The sequence below is a fragment of the Phascolarctos cinereus genome, unplaced genomic scaffold (assembly GCF_003287225.1).
Source record: "Phascolarctos cinereus isolate Bilbo 61053 unplaced genomic scaffold, phaCin_HiC Scaffold_726;HRSCAF=1367, whole genome shotgun sequence".
Classification (NCBI taxonomy): domain Eukaryota; kingdom Metazoa; phylum Chordata; class Mammalia; order Diprotodontia; family Phascolarctidae; genus Phascolarctos; species Phascolarctos cinereus.
In genome coordinates, this window is record NW_027556098.1 from 317,296,224 (window position 1) to 317,317,084 (window position 20,861).

The following is a 20,861-nucleotide window of genomic DNA, read 5'->3' on the forward strand; positions in this document are numbered from 1 at the left end:
GGAGCCAGATTTTGAAAAGCTTTGGATGCCAGGCAAAATAATTTGTATTTTATCCCATAGGCAGAAGGTTACTGTTTTTGTATTAACTGGAGAATTTGAGGTCATTGTTAATTTTAAATGTTGATTGATGTCTTTCAGGGTTGTTCAAATGCCCAGAAGAGCAGTCTTCTCCAGGTAGATCAGAACTGTGTTCGTAATTCATACGATGTCTTCTCTCTGCTTCGGTAAGAAACTACTTAAAATCTCCCCTCCTCCCCCACTGAACATTTTAAAGAGCCGTTCTTTCCTTGATTTTATGGCATTTAAATGTGAGGAAATGTCTCTGGGAACTTTAAAAACTTCATCAAGCTTAACATTCTTTAGTGAGGGCTCCATAAATTTTGTAACCCTGGTGATTTCATTTTATCTCCTTACATAAGGCCTTTGGAAAACCTATTTCCTTTCTCTGGACAGTGGGAGAGAGTAGATGGAAGCCAATTGCAGTAAAGCAGAGACAAGAACATTCTTGTTTCCTCTGAGCTGTGGAGATCAACAAATATGGATGAGGACTTTAGTCTTATCAAAGTTTTAACACCTCCAGCATAACTAGAAAAGCCTTCCAACAACCACAAACATGGCTTGTGGTTTTGGCTGGCTGCTCATCCTAAAGGTGATAGTGATACTTGGCAAGCAGGGAGCTCTGATGCCTGTGTTTGGCCAGATAGCTTTGCTCTTCTTCATTTTACATAGACTTGCTTTTGAAAGGTTCAGTTTTGTTTTGTGCTTGATCAGGAAGGATATTGATTAGGTAGGTCTGGTACCAAAGTAAATGCAATTTAGAAATAAAGTTGAGTCATTCAATCTGTAATTTCCTGGGATAGTCATATTGTATATCAAAATTGTATTTTGGCAGTTGATTTTCCTAATGTTTCTATATTATTTTCCATGTGTTGACTGAAGGAAGACCATTTAAAAGATTCTTGGAAAGAAATACTTTACAAATACTGTAAATTGAGATCTGTGTCATTGCCAAATACGCCTTCTCATGTGCAGAGTGATAGAAAAGTTGAGTGTATGGACTTTGTAAGTAACTTTTAAAAGACAGTGGTTTTTGTTCAAACTAATCACTTCAGTTTTCCAGGGCAGTTTCTCACTAGTGATGTGCATTTGTTGGTCTCTTTAAAAGATAATATTATAATACTCTACACGAATACTTCTGTCATGAGAACTCTGTGACCATAGGGAGTGCAGGTACTATTTGCATTAGGTTGATGATAGGCCAAACCTTTTCTTCCAAATGTGGTTTGTTTAAACCTAACTAGCTTCCATGGTTGGTGTTATTCTTCAGTCTATATTCTTATTGTTACTTTCTTTCAGAAACATTTTAATTTGCTAGTGTCACCTATATTTATTCTATGGGTAGAGATGAGGAAATTAGGCTTAGAGACTTAAAGTACCTGGCCCTGGGGTCATTGTGGCTAATTATTAGCAGAGCCTGTACTTGAACCCAGATCCTGTGATTGCATACCCAGGGCTTTTTCTGTTATTCCAAATTGCCTCCTAGAGTGTGGCATACCATACCTCACAAGTTTTCTTTACCTCTGAAGTTTTCCTGTATTCTGTATTCTCTCTGTTGATTATCTTGATAGCTTTCAGTAGCTATCCTGCTGCAGTGTTGCTGAAACTTAAAATTATGTTTAAAAAATAATGCCCTGGCCCCTTTCTTAATATCTCCACATTACTTTTCAGTTGCACCCCTCTCCCTCCACCCCCACACCCTGCCATGTAAAGAAAAATACAAAGTTAAATTCACTACTCTTCTGTTGTTGTCTATGCTTCTCCCCATCATCAATTCCTCTGGTGATAAGGACTTTCTTATTTAGTGTTGACAAAGACTGTAAGGAATATAATATATAAAGGAAATGCCTTGGAGACAGCAACAGCAGCAGCAGGTTCGGGAGCTCCCAGCCCAGAGATGGAAAGGGGATTGGGCAAATGGTCAGAAAGAAATTACAGGGGACCCTCAACTAACAGTAGACTCAGGACCTTGTTGCATTGACCATATGCAGTTCCAGGGCTAAGAGGAATGTGCTTTCTTCCATAGGATAATAGGGGCCCTTGTCACAGTTTCAGAGTGGAGAGGTGCACTAGTGCTTATGATTCCAGCAGAACATGGCACCAGGTCAACAAAGTTCAGGGCTAAGAGAAATGCTAGCACTTGTGGCAGTAGGGAAGCAGAGTCCCTTTTTGGGTGAAGACCAAAGTGTAGGCCAGGAAAGCAGTGACCACATCTCTCCTTGGATAACACCACCTTGGAAGTACTGAAAAACTTACGGACCTCCCAGAGTAGCTCTCAAAACTGTAGCTAAAAATCCTGATGCTTTGGAAAGTGCCTCACCCCACCATAGAAACACAGTCCAACTTTAATGCAAAGTTAAAAGTCAACAGATAGGCTGGAAAAGTGAACAAACAACAAAAAAGAGAACTGACCACTAAAAGCTATTATGGTGACAGGGAAGATGAAGACACAAATTCAGAAGAAGACAACAGTGTGAAAATAGCTCTAAGCAAATCCTCAAAGAAAAAAATGCTAATTGGACACAAGCCTAACAAAGAATTTCTGGAAGAACTAAAAACAGTAGAGTGGTAGAGGAAAAATTGGGGGTAAAAATGAGAATGAAGCAAGAAAATAATGAAAAGACAATTAACAGCTTGGTAAAGGAGGCTTAAAAAAAATACTGAAGAAAATAATGCCTTAAGAAAACAACAACAGAATTGGCCAAAAGGCAGAAGAGGCACAAAAATTCACTGAAGAACTCCTTAAAAAACAGAATTAGCCAAATGGAAAAAGAAGTACAAAGTTGACTGAAAGAAACAAGTCCTTAAAAAGCAGAATTGGTCAAATGGAAAAAAAGGTACAAAAGCCTACTAAAGAAATAATTTCTTAAAAATTAAAATAGAGCAGGTGGAAGCTAATGACATCAAGAAACAATAAAACAAAAACACGAGTTTTAAAAGTAGAAGAAAATGTGAAGTATCTTATTAGAAAAACAACTGACCTGGAAAATAGATTGAGGAGAGATAATTTAAGAATTATTGCACTATCTGAAAGCCATGATCAGAGAAAGAGCCTAGAGATCATATTTCAAGAAATTATAAAGGAAAACCTGATGTCTTAGAACCAGAAGTTAAAATAGAAATTTAAAGAACCTACATATCACCTCCTAAAAGAAATGCCAGAATGAAAGCTCCTAGAAATATTATAGCCAAATTTAGACTTCTCAGGTCAAAGAGAAAATATTGCAAGCAGCCAAAAGGAAATTATCTAAATGTCATGGAGCCACAGCCAGGTTCATACAAGATTTAGTGGCTTCCATGATAAAGGAGTGGAGAACTTGAAATATGCAGTTCTAGAAGGCAAAGGAACTAGGATTATAACCAAGAATAACCTACTCAGCAAAACTGAGTATAGTCTTTTTGGGGAAAAGTGAATATTTAATGAAATAGAGGACTTTCAAGCATTCCTGAGGAAAAGACCAAAGCTGGATAGAAAATTTGACATTAAACACAAGACTTAGGAGAAGGATAAAAAGGTCAACATTGAAGAGAAATCATAAGGGTATCAGTGAAGTTAAACTGTTTACATTCCTTTATTGAAAGATGAATATTTAACTCTTAAGAACTTTATCATTATTGAGGCAATTAGAAGTAGTCTACATAGACAGGCACCTGTATCAATCAATTACATTGAGATGACCTCAAAAAATAATGGAGTGAGAAAGAGGGATATAGTGGGAGAGGCGGGAAGGGAGATGTGATTTAGGGAGGCAAGAGTCAAAAGCAAAATAGACTTTTGAAGAGGGACAGAGTAAAAAGAGACAGAAAAAAATAGGATAGAGGGAAATGCACAGTTAGTAATCATAACTGTGAATGTGAATGGGATAAACTCACCTGTAAAAGGGAAATGGATAGGAGAATGGCTTAGAAATCAAAATCTAACAATATGTTGTTTACAGGAAACATACTTGAAACAGAAAGACACACACACAGAGCTAAAATAAGGGTCTGGAGAAGAATCTGTTAATGCTTTAGCTGATATAAAAAAAAAAGGTCAGGGGTAGCATTTATGATCTTAGGCAGAGCAAAAGTGAAAAATAGACCTAATTGAAAGAGATAATCAAGGAGGCTACATTTTGCTAAAAGGTATCATAGACAATGAAGTAATATCAGTTTTAAACATATATGCGCTAAATGGCAGAATACCCAAATTCTTAAGTGAAAAGTTAAATGAGTTGCAGGAGTAAATAGACAGTAAAACTATACTAGTGGGGTACTTCAGCTTTTCTCCACTCACAGCTAAATAAATCTAACCATAAAATAAATTTTAAAAAAGAGAAGAGTAGAACCTTAGAAATGTTAGATATGATACACCTCTGGAGAAAAGTGAATGGTAATAGAAAGGAGTGTGCTTTTTTCTTAGCTATGCATGACACCTTCACAAAAATTGACCATGTATTAGGACGTAAAAACCTCACAAACAAATGTAGAAAAGCAGAAGTATGAAATGTACCCTTTCCAGACCATAATGTAATAAAAATTACATTCAATAAATGGAAGCCTAAGTTAAAAATTAATTGGAAAGTAATCTAGTCATAAATAATGGGCCAGTTGGGCATGGAATTAAAAAAAGTAGAGAAAGAACAAATCCTAAATCTCTAATTAAACACCAGCATAGAAAGGACAAAATAGGCAATGATTTTGATGCCTAAAACGAGAAGAGCAGAACAGATAAGGAAAACTATAGAACAATTTCCCTAATGCATATTGATGCAAAAATTGCACTGTGACCAGGTAAGATACATACTAGGAATGCAGGGCTGCTTCAGTATTAGGAAAATTATCAGCATAATTGGCTATGTCAGTAACAAAAACAACAAAAATCATATGGTTATCTCAATAGATGCAAAAAAAGCTTTTAATAAAATATATACTCATTCCTATTAGAAAGCATAGGAATAAATGGAATTTTACTTAAAATGATAAGTAGTATCTATTGAAAACCATCAGCAATCATTACCTGTAATGAGGATAAGCTAGGAGCCTTCTCAGTAAGATCAGGGTTGTGAAGCAAGGATGTCCATTATCACCACTATTATTCAGTATTGTACTAGATATGCTAGCTATAGCAATAAGACAAGAAAAGGAAATGGAAGGAATAAGAATAGGCAATGTGTTTGGAAACAAACATATTTTTTGCAGATGATGTGATTTTATATTTAGAGAATCCTAGAGAATCAACTAAAAAAACTAATTGAAATAATTAACAACTTTAGCACATTTGCAGGATATAAAATAAACCCACATGAATCATTAGGATTTCTCTATATTACCACAAAATCCAGCAGTAAGAAGTGGAAAGAGAAATTCCATTTAAAATAACTGCAGACTGTATAAAATACTTGAGAGTCTTCCTGCCAAGATAAACCCAGGAGCTATATCAACACAATTACAAAACATTTTTCACACAAATAAAGGCATCTAAATAACTGGAGAAATATTAAGCGTTCATAAGTGAGCTAAGCCAATATAATACAAATGACAATTCTGCCTAAATTAGTTGACTTATTCATTGCCATACCAAAGAAAATACCAAAGAATTATTTTATGTATTTTTTAATTGTTCTTTTTTTCTATTTCAGAAATTTTAAAAATTTATCTATTTTTAGTTTTCAACTTCCACAAGATTTTGAGTTCCAGATTTTCTCCCTATCTCACCCCTCCACCCACCCCAAGACGGCGTGCATTCTGAATACTCTTTCCCCTAATTTGCCTTCCCTTCTATCTCTCTCCCCCTTCTCTTATCCTCTTTCCCTTCCAGTTTCCCATAGGGCAGGATAGATTTCTATGCCCCATTTCCTGTATTTTTTATTTCCCAGTTGCGTGTGAAAAGAATTTTTTTTTAACATGTGTTTTTAAAACTTTGAGTTCCAAATTTTCTCCCTTCTTCCCTCCCAACCCACCCTCACTGAGAAGGCAAGCAACTTGATACAGGTTATACATGTGTAGTTATGCAAAACACTTCCATATTGGTCATGTTGTGAAAAATTAACTGTTTCCCTTAATCCTATCCAACCCCCCATTTTATTCTGTCTCCCTTTTGACCCTGTCCCTCCTCAGAAGTATTTGCTTCTGATTAACCCCTCCCCCAATCTGCCCTCTTGTCCCCTTTCCCCCTATTTTCCTATAGGGTAAGATAGATTTCCATAACCAATTGAATGTATGTGTTATTCCCTCCTTAAGCCAAATCCTATGAGAATAAGATTCATTTATTCCCTCTTACCTTCCCCTACTTTCCCTCCACTGTAAAAGCCTTTTCTTGTCTGTTTTATGTGAGATAATTTACCCCATTCTACCTCTCCCTTTCTCCTTCTCCCAGTATAATCCTCTCTCACCCCTTAATTTTATTCTCCAGATATCATCCCTTCATCTTCAACTCACCCCGTGCCCTCTATCTGTATACATAACATATAATTTTTTCCCTCCACCTACCTAATACTGACAAAGGTCTCATGAGTTACAAATATCTTTCCATGCAGGAATGTGAACAGTTCAACCTTAATAAGTCTCTTATGCTTTGTCTTTTATTTGAAAGTCAGATTTTCTATTCCGCTTTGGTCTTTTCATCAAGAATGCTTGAAAGTCCTGTATTTCGCTGAATATCCATTTTTTCTCCTGAAGGATTATACTCAGTTTTTCTGGGTAGGTGATTCTTGGTTGTAATCCTATCTCCTTTGCCCTCTGGAATATTATATTCCATGCCCTCTGGTCCCTTAATGTAGAAGCTGCTAAATCTTCTGCTATCCTGATTGTGTTTCCACAATACTTGAATTGTTTCTTTCTGGCTGCTTGCACCTATTTTCTTTTTGACCTGGGAACACTGGAATTTGGCTACAGTATTCCTTGGAGTTTTCCTTTGGGGATCTCTTTCAGGAGGTGATTGGTGGATTCTTTCAATTTCTATTTTGCCCTTTGGTTGTAAAATATCAGGGCAGTTTTCCTTGACAATTTCTAGAAAGATGGTGTTTAGGCTCTTCTTTTGATCATGGCTTTCAGATAGTCTAATAATTTTTAAATTATCTCTCCAGGTCAGTTGTTTTTCCAGTGAGATAGTTCACATTGTTTTCTATTTTTTCATTCTTTTGGATTTGTTTTACAGTGTCTTGATTTCTCATAAAGTCACTAGCTTCCAGTTGCTCTATTCTGATTTTTAAGGAAGTATTTTCTTCAGTAAGCTTTTAGACTTCCTTTTCTATTTGACCAGTTCTGCTTTTTAAGACATTTTTCTCCTCATTGGCTTTTTGGACCTCTTTTGCCATTTGGGTTAGGCTGTTTTTTAAGGTGTTATTTTCTTTAGTATTTTTTTTGTTCTCTTTTAGCAAGCTGTTGACTTGTTTTTCATGATTTTCTTGCATCACTCTCATTTCTTTTCCCAGTTTTTCCTCTACTTCTCTTACTTGCTTCTCAAAATCCTTTTTGAACTCTTCCAAGGCCTGGGACTGATTCATATTTTTCTTGGAGACTTTAGATGTAGGAGCTTTGACTTTTTTGTCTTCTTCTGGTGGTATATTTTGATCCTCTTTGTTACCAGAGAAAGATTCTGTAGTCTTACTTTTTTGCGCCTTTGTTTGTTCATGATCCCAGCCAATTACTTGAGTTTTAAACTCTTTGTTAAGGTAGGGTTCTGCTTCCAGTGTGGAGAATGTACTGTCCCAAGCTTCGGGGGGGTTTTTTCAGCTGTTTCCAGACATACTTCTAGGGACCTATAAATTTTCAGTTCTTCCAAGGTGGTATGATAAGGGGTGAGGTATTTACTCCTTTCCTGGCCTGTGTTCTGATCTATGAGTGACCACAAGCACTCTTTTCTGCCCTGGAACTGTGAGGAGGATTTTCTCTCTACCACCACTACAAACTCCACCACGCCAGCACTCCTCCTTGCCCCAGGACCTTCATCCAGAACTGTGACCTAGATCCAAGCACAAAGCAAGGCAAAAGCAAGGAATTCCTGCATCAGCACTGGCAGAGAGATCCCTGTAATCCCCCTCTGATCAGCCACTGGATTCTTTCTCAGGCTGTGGGTGCGAAGCTCTGGATGCAGCCGCCACCCAGGGGCCATACGTGGGGACTGGGGCTGGGACTGACCTTCTTTCTTTCAATGCAATCACAGACTTTTCCCACTGATCTTCTTTGTTGTCTTTGACATTTATGGGTTGAGAAGTCTGGAAACCACCACAGCTACTTGTGATTCAGTCCTCTGAGGTCTACTCCAGGTTCACTGAGACCTGGTTTGCCTGAGTGCTTATGCCGAACTGTGCTCCTCTATCCGCTTGGCGTGATAGACCTTTCTGATCAACTATTCTGGCTGTCTTGAGCTGGAAATTTGTTTCACTGTGGCTTTTTGTGGGTTCTACTGCTTTAGAAGTTGTTTAGAGCTGTTTTTTACAGGTATTTGGAGGGGTTTGAGGGAGAGCTCAAGCAAGTCACTGCTTTTACTCCACCATCTTGGCTCCACCACCAAAGAATTATTTTATAGAGCTAGAAAACAAATAATCGCAGAATTCTTCTGGAAGAACAAAAGGTCAAGAATAACAAGGGAATCAGTGAAAAAAAATTAACGAAAGGCGGCTTAGCAGTTCCAGATTTCAGACTACATTCACAGCGGTAATCATGAAAATAATCTGATAGTGGCTGAGAAATAGAGTGGTGGATCAGTAGAATAGATTAGGTACACAACGAACAATAGTAAATGACCACAGTATTCTAGTGTTTCATAAGCTCAAAGATCTAAGCTTTTGAGACAAGAACTCACTATTTGACAAAAATTTCTGGGAAAACTGGAAAACGATTTGTCAGAAACTAGATATGGACCAGCATCTCACACCATATGCCAAGATAAGGTCAAAATGGTTATCTGATTTAGATACAAAGAGTGATATCATAATCAAATTAGGAGAGTGTAGAAAATTTTATTTGTCAGATATATGGATAAGGGAAGAATTTATGTCCAAACAAGAAATATAGAGGATCACAAGAAGTAAAATGGACAATTTTGATTATATGAGATTAAAAAAAAATTTGCACAAACAAAACCAGTGAAACCAAAATTAGAAGGAAAGTAGAAAATTGGGAAAAAAATTTTACAGTAAGTTTCTTTGATAAGGCCTCATTTCTCAAATATATAGGGAACTGAATTAAATTTATACAAATCAGAGCCATTCCCTAATTGATAAATGGTAAAAATATATGAACAAGATATTTTCAGAAGGCTATGTTTACATGAGAAAATGCTCTAAATTGCTATTGATTAGAGAAATACAAATGAAAGCAACTCTGATCAGATTCGCTCACACCAATCAGATTGGCTAACATGATAAAAAATGAAAATGACAAATTCTAGAGGGGATGTGGGAAAGTTGGGACACTAATGCCCTATTGGTAGAGCTATGAATGGGTCTAGCCATTCTGAAGAACAAATTCAAACTTTGCCCATAGGGCTACAAAGCTGTGCATACTCTCTGACCCAGCAACTAGGTCTGTATTCCACAAAAATCAAAGAAAAGGGAAGGGACCTATATGTCCAAAAATATTTATAGCAGGCCTTTTTGTGGTGACAAAGAATTGGAGACTGAAGGAATACCCATCACCTGGTGAGCAAATTGTGGTATGTGATTATGATGCAATACTATTGTATTACAATACAATACAATACAAATACAAGCAGGATGGTTGCAGAAAAATCTGGGAAGACTTATATGAAGTAATGCAAAGTGATCAAAACCAGAAGAACATGGTATTTAGTAATGGTAATTTTGTGACAGTGATCAGCTGTGAAGGATTTAGCAATTCTGATCAAGAAAATGATCTAAGACAATTTCAAAGGAACTAACAATGAAAAATGCTGTCCACTTCCAGAGAGAAAACTGATGAACCAGTCCAGATTGAAGCATAGTTTTTTTCACTTTTTTTATTCCTCCTCCTGTTCCTCCTGTTCCATAGCTAATATGGAAATATATTTTGCATGCTTTCACATGTTTAATTGATATCATGTTATTTTCCTTCTCAATTGGGTGGGAGAGAGAGAATTCCCCCCAAATAAAAGTAAAAATGTAATAATAAATTTATTTTAAAACAAAAGTATCAAAACCTATAGAGAAGGATGTCAAGAAGGTTGAGGATTAAGAAAAGGCCCTTGAGTTTGGCTGTTAAGAGGTCATTGGTAACTTTTGAGGCACCTGGGATGCTTAAGAAGTTTAGTCACTGAAGTGGGGAGAGATAGGGGACCAGAGCTAGTGTGGATGGCTGATGTATTGAGGGAGTGTTTTTTTGAGGATGGGGAGATCTGGGCATGTTTGTATATAGGAAGGAAACAACCATTGACAGGGAGAGATTGACGATAAATGAGAGAATGGAGATGGTAGAGGGGTAAGATTTTAAGATGAGATGGAATGGGATTACTTGTGCAGGTAGAGGGGTTATCCTTGGTAAGAAGAAAGGCCCCTTCGTCATGTAAGACAAGGACGAAGGAGGAGAGAGTGGCAGAAAGCATCTGAGTGATTTGAAATGAAGAGAGGAGAAGACAGAGCTCTGTATACAGTTTTTGACACCCATAGCCTCCATCTTCTGCAACGAAGAGGAAGAGGTGGAGATATCTCTTCTTTGGAGTGTAGCTTGGTTATGGCCATTTCATAGCCTTTAGTTTCTGTCACTTTTTTGTTTGTTTAGTTTCTAATGTTGTTATGCCTGTTGGTTTCCAGTCCTGCTTATTTCAGTTGGCTTCAGTTGTTATCTCTAGCCATGCTTCTGTGTTTGTCACCATCATTTCTGAGAGGACAGTAACATTCCAGTACATTCAGATGTCACCCTTTCCTTGCCATTCTCTAGGCAATAGGCATCAGGTTGGTTTCTAGTTGCTCGTTACTATAATTTCTCACTTGTCTAGTGGTGTGACTTTGGGCAAGTCACCTCTCTGTGCCTAATTTGTAAAATGAAGGAATTTGTCTTGAGAGCTTCTAAGGTTTCTTCCAGCTCTAAATTGATGATTCTATGAAGTTTTTTACCCTCTAGACCAGAGATGGCAAATACAGCTCCCATTCCCACTGCCACTTGAAACACTCCAAAGTGCTGCTGAACCAGATAAAAATCTAATTGGAAGTATTTAACAAAATGTAGAAAAATACAATAGAACATAAAAAATGTAAATATGTGGTTTTCTAAATCAATATGTGATCTGCGGGGATCCTTATGTATGGTTTTAGTGGCCCCTGTTTCTATTTTATAGTTGGACATCAGTATTCTAGTTTTTATTATCTACAAAAATACTGGGGTTCAGCTAGATGTCCTTTCTTGGCTTTTTAGCTCTAAATCTCTTTATCTTTTGATTTTCACTAAAATCTTTGTGTTACTATTCTTTCTGCCTTGGAAGAGGATACCATTTTGTGAAGGGTGATGGCAATCCAACTCCAGCTCTGGCTGTTATTCTTGTGATTGGAAAAGCTTCATATATGGATCCAAGAAGAGACTGCATCTTTTGTCACAGTCTCATTACGAGAGGATTGGCTGCCAGATGTTGAATTTTTCTGTTACAGTAACTCATCAAAACTATTTTGAGGTGTAAATGGGATTGTGATTTGTATCTGTGGAGGAAGCACTTACAACAACAAAATTGAGGATCCTTGAAATACCAAAATAATGTACTTGAACTCTATGGATTCTTAGTCCTTAAAATCTCCAGATAAAGTGTTAGAAATTTCAGCATGATGTAGGCAGACCTTTAATTGAAAATGTATTCCTGATGAGTAAATTTTGTATTTCTGTATATGGTATTGCTCACAAGGTGTTGCTGTTACCTTTTAAGAAGCAGATTCAGTGTATTGGATTTTATGGTCTGTAGTGTCCACACGCTGGAAAGGACCCTGAGAATATAGAAGTGAGAACGATGTTACCGTACACTGAAATAGAAATTCAGTTAGTGTAACTTTTTAAAACATCAACTTTTATTCTCCCTTCCTTCCTTCCTCTCTTGTTTATCTGATGAATTTTTTTTCCCGGTAGGTTAAACTTTTCAAAACTCAGTAGACAGTTCAGAATATGTATAAATAAGTCCTCATGTTTAAAGGAAAAGGTGGCATGAGACAGTGGAGACAGTGACAGTGGAGTCCAAGGCCTCCTGACATGTGACACTCATGTGAGCTAGGCCTAGTCATTGCCTTCTTGGACTGTAGTTTTTCTCTCTATAAAATGAGGGTTTGACTGTATGGTTTCTGAGCCAGCTTCTAATCCTAGATCTGTTGATTTTATGATTAATTTTTCACAAAGACTTTTTAATGTAGAGATCTCTGCCTTATTCTCTGCAAGCAGGAAATACTCCTACTCATTTATTTTCAGTGAAACTCTTATTGCAAAATAATCTCTCAGAAAGGCAGATTTCTTGGCCAAATCACTGTTAGAACAGGAATGTTCTCATTTTTTTTAAAGATTTTATTTAATTCTATTCTTATTCAGTTCATAAAAGACCTAACCTTTTAATCACGTCTCACGGCGCAGTAATATTTCATTAAATTAACCAAAATTTGTTTAGCCATTTCCCCAATTGATAGGTACCTATTTTGTTCCTAGTTTTTTAAGCATATGGTTCTGTCCTTCATTCTTTGATCTCTGTGGTGTGTATTCTTAGTAATATGTCAAATAATGTATATACAGTTTAGAATTCTCAAAGCAGGGTGTCAGATTGCATTCTATAATGTTTGAATCACTTCACCGTTCTACCAGTAGATCATTATTATGACTGTTCTCTCACAGAGCCTCCAGCAATTATTTTCCTTTTTTGGGGGGAGAGAAGGAGGAATATTCATCTTTCCTAATCTGATGACTGTGAGGTGTAATATTTGAGTTGATTGAATTTGCATATTTCTTATTATGGATTTGGAGCATTTTTTTCATATAGTAGTTGGTAACTTGCCCTTCTTTCAAGTTCAGTCATGTCAGCAAGTATTTATTAACTACACAGTGTGTGACAGTCAATGTGCTAAGCCCTGGCAATAAAAAGAAAGACAAAAAATTGTTCCTATTCTCAAGGAGTTCACAATCTAATGAGGGAGAAAACATGTAGACAACTATGTACAAGCAAGATGTGCATGTACACAGGATAAATTGGAGATAGTCTTAGAGAGAAGTCCAAGGAGGTCTGGGAATGTCCTCTTGCAGAAGGCAGGACTTTAGCTGAAACTTGAGGGAAGCCAGGAAGTAGAATGAGGAGAGAGAGAATACTGAAAATGCAGAGTTGTGAGATACAGTGTTGAAACAAGGAGGCTAAGGGTACTGAGTCACAGAGTATGTGGTAGGAAGTAAGGTGTAAGAAGATGGGGCTAGGTTGTGAACAGCTTTAAAAACTAAACAGGATTTCATATTTTATCTTGGAGGTTAAAAAGAGTCACAGGAGTGTATTGAGTAGGGGAATAATATGGTCAGACCTGCACTTTTGGAAGATAAATTTGATAGCTGAGTGGAGGATGAACTGAAGTGGGAAGAGACTTGAGTCAAGGAGACCCAACAGAAGACTGATGTGATAGTCCAGGTTTAGGGGAGTTTGAAGGCTTGTACTGTACCAGCACTGTGCCTGGTAGCACCAGGTGCTAGTGTCAGAGAAGGGAGAGTAAAAGAGAAATGTTGCATATATAAAATTGTCAGGCCTTGGCAGGTGATTTGGGGGTTGAGAGAATGAGTAGAGGATAACACCTAGGTTATGAGCCTGGGTGATTGGGAGGATGGTGGTGCTGTCAACAATAATAGAGAAGTTAGGAAGAGGGAAGGCTTTGGCAGGGAAAGAAAATGAATTCAGTTTTGGGCATGTGTTTGAGATGTCTTTAGGACATCCAGTTTGAGATGTCCAGTAAGCAATTAGAGAAGAGAGACTAGAGTTTGGAAGAGAGGTTAGGGCTAGACCAGGGGTGAGGAACCAAAAAGCATATGGATTTGAGAATCATTTGCACAGAAGTGATAATTGAATCCATGAGAGCAAATGAGATCATCAAGAAAAATCATGTAGAAGTGCAGAGGGCCCAGGACAGAGCTTTGGGGGACTCCTGCAGTTAAAGAACATGACCTGGTTGTAGATTCAATGGAGGAGACTAAAAAAGTCAGAGAGGTAGGAAAAGGACGGTGTCACAAAAACTTAGAAGAGATTATCAAGAAGAGACTGAATATATTAAAGGCTACTTAGAGGTTGAAGGATGAAGATTTAGCAATTAAAAGATCATTGCTATGTCTGGGTTTCAGTTAAGTGATGACGGCAGAAGCTAGACTGCAAACAGTGAAAGAGAGAGAGAGAGAGAGAGAGAGAGAGAGAGAGAGAGAGAGAGAGAGAGAGAGAGAGAGAGAGAGAGAGAGAGAGAGACATTGATTGCAGATGGCCCTTTAAATTTAACTAGGAAAGGGAGGATATAGATAGAAAGATAGATGAAAGCTAGCAGAGATGGCTGGATCAAGTAAGGATTTTTTGAAGATGGGGGAGATATAGGCATATTTGTTGGTAGTATTGGGGCAACCATTATACAGGGAGAGATTGAAGATTAATATTAGAGTAAGGATTATAAGAGGGCAATGTCCTGGAGAATTTTGGATGGAATGGGATCGCTTGTGCACATGGAGGGGTTTGCCTTAGCAAGAAGAAGGGCTGTTTCTTCACGTGAAATGAAGTGAAGGAGAAGATAGTAGTGGAAGGCATTTGAGTAATGTGAGATGAGAAGATAGACCTCTTGGTGAATGACCTCAATTTTTTTAGTAAAGCGTGAGGCAAAATTATTACCTAGGGGGGAGGAGGAAACTATAGTAGGTTTGAGGAGCGATGAATAAGTTTGGACAAACTACTGTGGTCAGTGGGATTGTGAATTGATTCAGGAGGTGTAAAAAGATTGCCTTGATGCTGGGAAAGCGCAGTTGATATTATGTAACTGAAACTTGTAGTAAACTCAGAATGATTTCATGATTTTCTCCAGCTTTCTTCAGTAGTATATGAATAGGGTGAAGGCAGTAGATGGTAGAAGTGATTCAGAGCTGAGACTTACAAGGCAAATTGGAGAGAAGTTAAAGGGCAAGGGACTCCAGAGAAGAAGACAATGTAGAGTTGAATTGGTTCACCAAGATGTCAGGAAAGGGAAAGGAGTAGAGTGTAACCAGGGGAGGGATGAAGGCCTATGAAAAAAACTGAGGGATGGAGTGACTGATGAGTTGATTGACTGATTGACGCAGCTGAAAGGGACTGTGGAAGAAGAGACAATGAGAGAGGTTAAAAGGTTTTTGGAACTTGGAACATAGTGGCCTCTTAGAATCCTAGTTTCCTTCAACATTCAGCTCAAGCTCCCCTTAATACTTGAATCCTACCTAGGTTCTAGTGCCTTTTCCACAAATTAACTTATTTTTGTTATGTGTATATTTTCACAGATTTACTTTGTGTATACTTATATGGATGTGGTAGCTAGGGGGTACAGTGGATAGACTCCTGAATCTGGAGTCAGGAAGACTCATGTTTCTGAGTTCAAATCTAACCTCAGACACTTACTGGCTGTGTGACCATGGGCAATTGCTTTTTAACCCTGTTTGCTTCAGTTCCTCACCTGTAAAAGGAGCTGGAGAAGGAAATAGCAAACCATTCCAGTATCTTTGCCAAGAAAACCCCAGATGGGGTCATGAAGAGTCCAGCATGATTGGAACACCTGCGAATGACTTATGAACGAACACTTATGTATGACTTATCTCCTCTGACAGAATGTAAGCTTCTTGAGGAAAGTTTCATTTTTCTTTTATATTTTTTATGTCTATTTTTTCATTTTTTTATACCCAGAGCCTAGTATAGTGTTCTGAAAATAGTAGGTATTAAACACAGTAGATACTTAATAAATGCTTCTTGATTGATTGATTCTACATACTACCACCTACCACCAGATTAACGTTTCTGAGGCACAACTTTTTTCTGTCGTAGAAATTAATTTATTCAGCAAACATTTATTAAGTACCCACTCTGAGCAGAATACTGCACTAGTTAGGCGAGATTTAGATAAAGACATAAGTCTTCCTTCCTCAGAATACAAAAATTGTTTTCATTGTAATAGTGGGATATGCTATAATTAGCTCAAGAAGGAAATTAAGTATATAAGAGGTGCAAGTAAAGTTATATTGTGCAGGGCTAGGGATTAAAGGTTACTACCAACAGGACTGAACTAGAAAAGGATTCATTGAGCAGGTACCGTTTGTCCATTATCTTTCTTTCCTCTGAACGCTTAGTAGCTCAAGTTTAAATAGTACTTTATTGTCTGTCCCATTTATTTAGTCCTTCTCTTTACTGCTTGTAATGTCAGTTGTTGCTGTCTGTGTATTATTGTTTCTATGTTTATAAACTAGTTTCTAAACTCTTTGAACTTAGAACTAGATTGAACTTAGAACTAGATTTAAGCCTTTCTTGTATCTACTAACATAGGATGTTTAGTAAGTACTCATTGTTTGCTAATTCTTTGCAAGGCATGGTCAGTTGAATGGACTTCTGAAGTCTGAAAATAAGCTGTAGAACTAATAATATTACTGTATTCTAACTATTAAGGTCTGTGTTTAAAAATAAATGGCTAAATTTTTTACTTCTCATGTGAAAAAAATCACATCATAGAATTTTTTTGTTGTATGGAGCAAAGAGCTAAGAAATTTTCATGATTGGTAGGGAAAAAATTCACCTACTGTAAACATGTTAGGCATTCCAAGTCTGATGCTTCACCACTAAGCTTTCCCTTCTAGAGTTGAGAATCATAATTCCTAAATGCCAGTTTTAAAATAAAGCTTTCTCTTTTAATATAAGTAGATCTTGATGATGGAAAAAATTGTCATGTAAAATTACTCTGTGGAGCCATTTGAATAGACTCAAAACATTATTTATACATAAATAAATTCATCACCCTGCGTAAAAAATCTTGACAAGGTACAGTATGTGTTGGCATATACCTGTAGCTAGTGTTGAATGCTGTAGCTCTAAATTTTTTAAAAGTGTTGCTTAGGAGGTGAAGATAAGTGCCTTCAGTGGAAAGAACATATGGAACCAAATAAATTTTTTTCAATCAGAAGTGTCTCTTAAAATTAATTTGTTTATGAGATATAAGCAGTGACCTGAATATACCAATTTCCAGTGAAAATGAAATTGATAGAAGCATATGAAGTATTGTTATTTGCTTTAATGCTGAATTCTCCATGTGAAGAGTTGGTAGTTATTTGGTCTTGAGGTAGCTGAGTGAGGAGTAATTCAAGAAGTCATGGATGGAAGGAGGTTGTTGGAAGAAACAGAAAGTTCCAGGGTACATTAAAAGTAAACTTGCATCCTACAACTTGAAGCTCTTCTTGAATATATCTGTTCCCTGCTGACTTGAGGTAAATATTCCTTTCCTGAACTTCCTGCTTAATTTTATTTACCAGAGCAATCTGGATTTTGTTATTATTTTTCCAGCACCATAAAGTTGCTGAATTTCAGAGTAGGAATGGACTATAGAGATTATTTAATACAACTACCTTGTTTTATAGAGGATGAAACAGAGGTTCAACAATGACTGACTGACTGACTGAATGAATGAATGAAAATGAATGACTGAATGAAAAACATTTCTTAAATAATTTGTGCTAGGCACAGTGCTGATTGCTGGAGATACAAATACAAAAGAGACCCACAAGCAGTTTACATTCTAGTAGGTAGAGACTTCCTGACCCACACTTGCCCTCACCCTCTCTTGCCAGGGAGTGGCACAGTTACAGGGATGCTTAATGAAATCATGGGGCAATTAAATGATTCTCCCTTTGCAGAAGGAATGATAGTTTTGACTTGATTACTGTTAGAAGAGTAAGAGGTAAAAGAGTGTATGCTTATGGTTCTGGTTCCATGTTAGGTAAATGGGCCCTAGATGGAGTGATCTCTTTTTTTTATATATATGTGTGTGTGTGTGTGTGTGTGTGTGTGTGTGTGTGTGTGTGTGTGTGTGTGTGTGTGTATTTTTTTTCTGTGTAATTTTTTTAGTTTTAGTTTTCAACATTCACTTCCAAAAGATTTTGAGTTCCAGATTTTCTCTCCATCTCATCCCTCCCACCACCCCAAGATGGCATTGCCCCTTTCCCTAATCTGCCCTCTCTTCTGTCTTTCCCCCCTCCCCGCCCCCTTCTCTTATCCTCTTTCCCTTCTGTTTTCCTGTAGGGCAGAATAGATTTCTGTACCCCATTGCCTGTATATCTTATTTCCCAGTTGCAGTTTTTAACATTTGTTATCAAAACTTTGAGTTCCAAATTTTCTCACTTCCTCCCTCTCCACACCCACCCTTATTGAGAAGGTAAGCAACTTGATACAGGTTATACATGTGTAGTCATGCAAAACACTTCCATAGTAGTCATGTTGTGAAAAACAGTAACTATATTTCTCTTTATCCAAACTTGGCCTCCCCCCCCCATTTATTCTATTCTCTCTTTTGACCCTGCCCGTCCTCAGAAGTGTTTGCTTCTGATTATCCCCTCCCCCAATCTGCCCTCCCCTCTACAATCTCCCTCCCCTCCCCCCTTATCCCTTTCCTCCCTATTTTCCTGTATGGTAACATAGATTTCCATACTCAGTTCAGTGTGTATGTTATTCCCTCCTTAAGACAGATCCAGTGAGAATAAGATCCACTCATTCCCCCATTACCTTCCACCCACTTCCGCTCCACTGTAAAAGCCTTTTCTTGTCTGTTTTATGTGAGATAATTTATCCCATTCTACTTCTCCCTTTCTCCTTCTCCTAGTATAATCCCCTCTCATCTCTTAATTTTATTCTCCAGCTATCACCCCTATATCTTCAAGTCACCCCGTGCCCTCTATCTATCTATCTACATTTTTTTTTGATGGAATGATCTCTCACCAATCTGCATGGTCCACATAGCAGGAGTTGGAGTTCTCTTTGGAAGGGTCCTTACTAGGAGTCTAGACCAGCATAGTAAGAAATTAACAAAAAAAATGAGGTGTTTTGTATATCACACAGACATTAAATAGAAGAATGCTTTGTTCGGGATCACATACCTAGTAAAGATTTCAGGGAAACTTAAGTTTAGGCCTTTTAATTCTTAAAAGCAATGTTTTTTTTTTATTCAGTTAAGCTGTTTCTTCAAAATTCCTTAATTTGTGATTCCCCCCTCCCCCCACAAATTTTATAGAAGAGAAAACTGCAGTCAAGAAAGGTAGAATGTCCTATTCAGGGCTGTCTGCCTAGTTGGTAGCAAAGCTGAAACCAGAAAACAGTTCTCTTGATTCTCCATTGTTTATTCTTAGGGAGGCATCATGGTATATTGACAAGAGCCTTGAATTTACATTCAGAAGACCTGGGTTTGAGTCATATATTTGCCTTTTATTACCTATGTGGCCTTAGATAAGCCACATAACTCTGTTAGCCTCAATTTCCTTAGCTATAACATAGAGATCTTTCGCTACCTACCTCAGGATTTTTTGTAAGGGAAGTAGTTTGTAAATCTTAAGGTATTATAAGAGTTAGACTTGTCATTATTATTATTTAATCAGTGAATTAGTAATAAGCATTAAGGCTTACTATGTGCCAAGTACTGTGCTAAAACACTGAGGATACAAAGAAAAGCCAGAAGTTTCCCTTGCCCTCAAGGAGCTCACAGCAAATGGGAGCGATAGCGTGCAAACCACTGCGTAGGTAAAACATCTATACAGTGTAACTGAGAAGGAAGATACTGGGGTTAGAGACGGGGGAGGAGAGAAGAGATCAGGAAGTATGATTTTAGTAGAAAGAGACAAGGAAGCCAAGAGGCAGAGATGAAGAGAGAGGTCATTCTAGGCCGTTGAAAAATCACAGAGTGAGGAGATAAAATGTTATATTTGAGGAGCCACAATAAAGCCGATATGGCTGGATCATCATTTATATGGAGTTTAAGAAGACTGGGAAGTTGAGAAGAGGATAGATTATAATGGCTTTATATTCCAAACAGAGGCTTTTATATCTGATTCTGGAGGTAATAGGGAGCCACTAGAGTTTATGGAGTAGGGGTGTAACATGGTCAGAACTGTGCTTTAGGAAGATTACTTTAGCAGCTAACTGGAAAATAGACCGGAATGGGAAGAGACTTGAGGTAGGGAGACCAACCAGAATCCTATTGCAATAGTCTAGGCATGATGAGGGCCTGTATCAGGGTGGGGACAGTGTCAGAGGAGAAAAGGGATATATTTGAGAGGTTACGAAGATAGAATGGACAGGACTTGGCAACTGATTGAATATGGGAGTGGAGAGAGAGAATGAAGAGTTGAGAATGACAGCTAGGTTGTGAGCTTGGTACCTGGGAAGTTAATGGTATCTGTAGTAGTAATAGAGAAGTTAAGAAGAGGTGAGTTTTGGAGGGGAAAACTGTAAATTCAGTTTTGGACATATTGAGCTTAAGATGTCTGTGAGGCATCCAGTTTGAAATGTCTAATAGGCAGATAGAAATAATGAGACCAGAGGTCAGGAGAGAAGTTATGGCTGAATAAAAATGGATGTGAGAATCATCTGCATAGAGATAATTGAATCTTTGGAAGTAGATAATATAGAGAAAGAAGAAAAGAGGACCCAGAATAAGAAGTGGGTGTGACCTGGATGAAGATCCAGCAAAGGAGACTAAGGTGAAGTCATACAGGTAGGAAAAGAACCAAGAGAGAGAAGTGTCACAAAAACCTAGAGAGGAGTGTATTAAGGAAAAAATAGTGATTGACAGTGTCTAATCTTTCAAAACTATGTCTTAATTAATAGATCAGTGATCTTTTTTTCCTGTAATAAAGGAAATAGG

The 20,861-nt window shown here is 37.5% G+C and overlaps 1 protein-coding gene across 2 annotated transcripts in view; it reads left to right on the top strand.

Annotated features, from left to right (window-relative positions):
- UVRAG (UV radiation resistance associated) overlaps window positions 1-20,861 on the top strand; it is a 443,033-nt gene that overhangs the window by 136,235 nt on the left and 285,937 nt on the right. For both annotated transcript variants that reach the window (XM_020989535.2, XM_078156924.1), the window contains one exon: window positions 139-224. In XM_020989535.2, coding sequence (XP_020845194.1) covers window positions 139-224 — 86 coding nt within the window. The remainder of the gene's footprint in view (window positions 1-138; window positions 225-20,861) is intronic.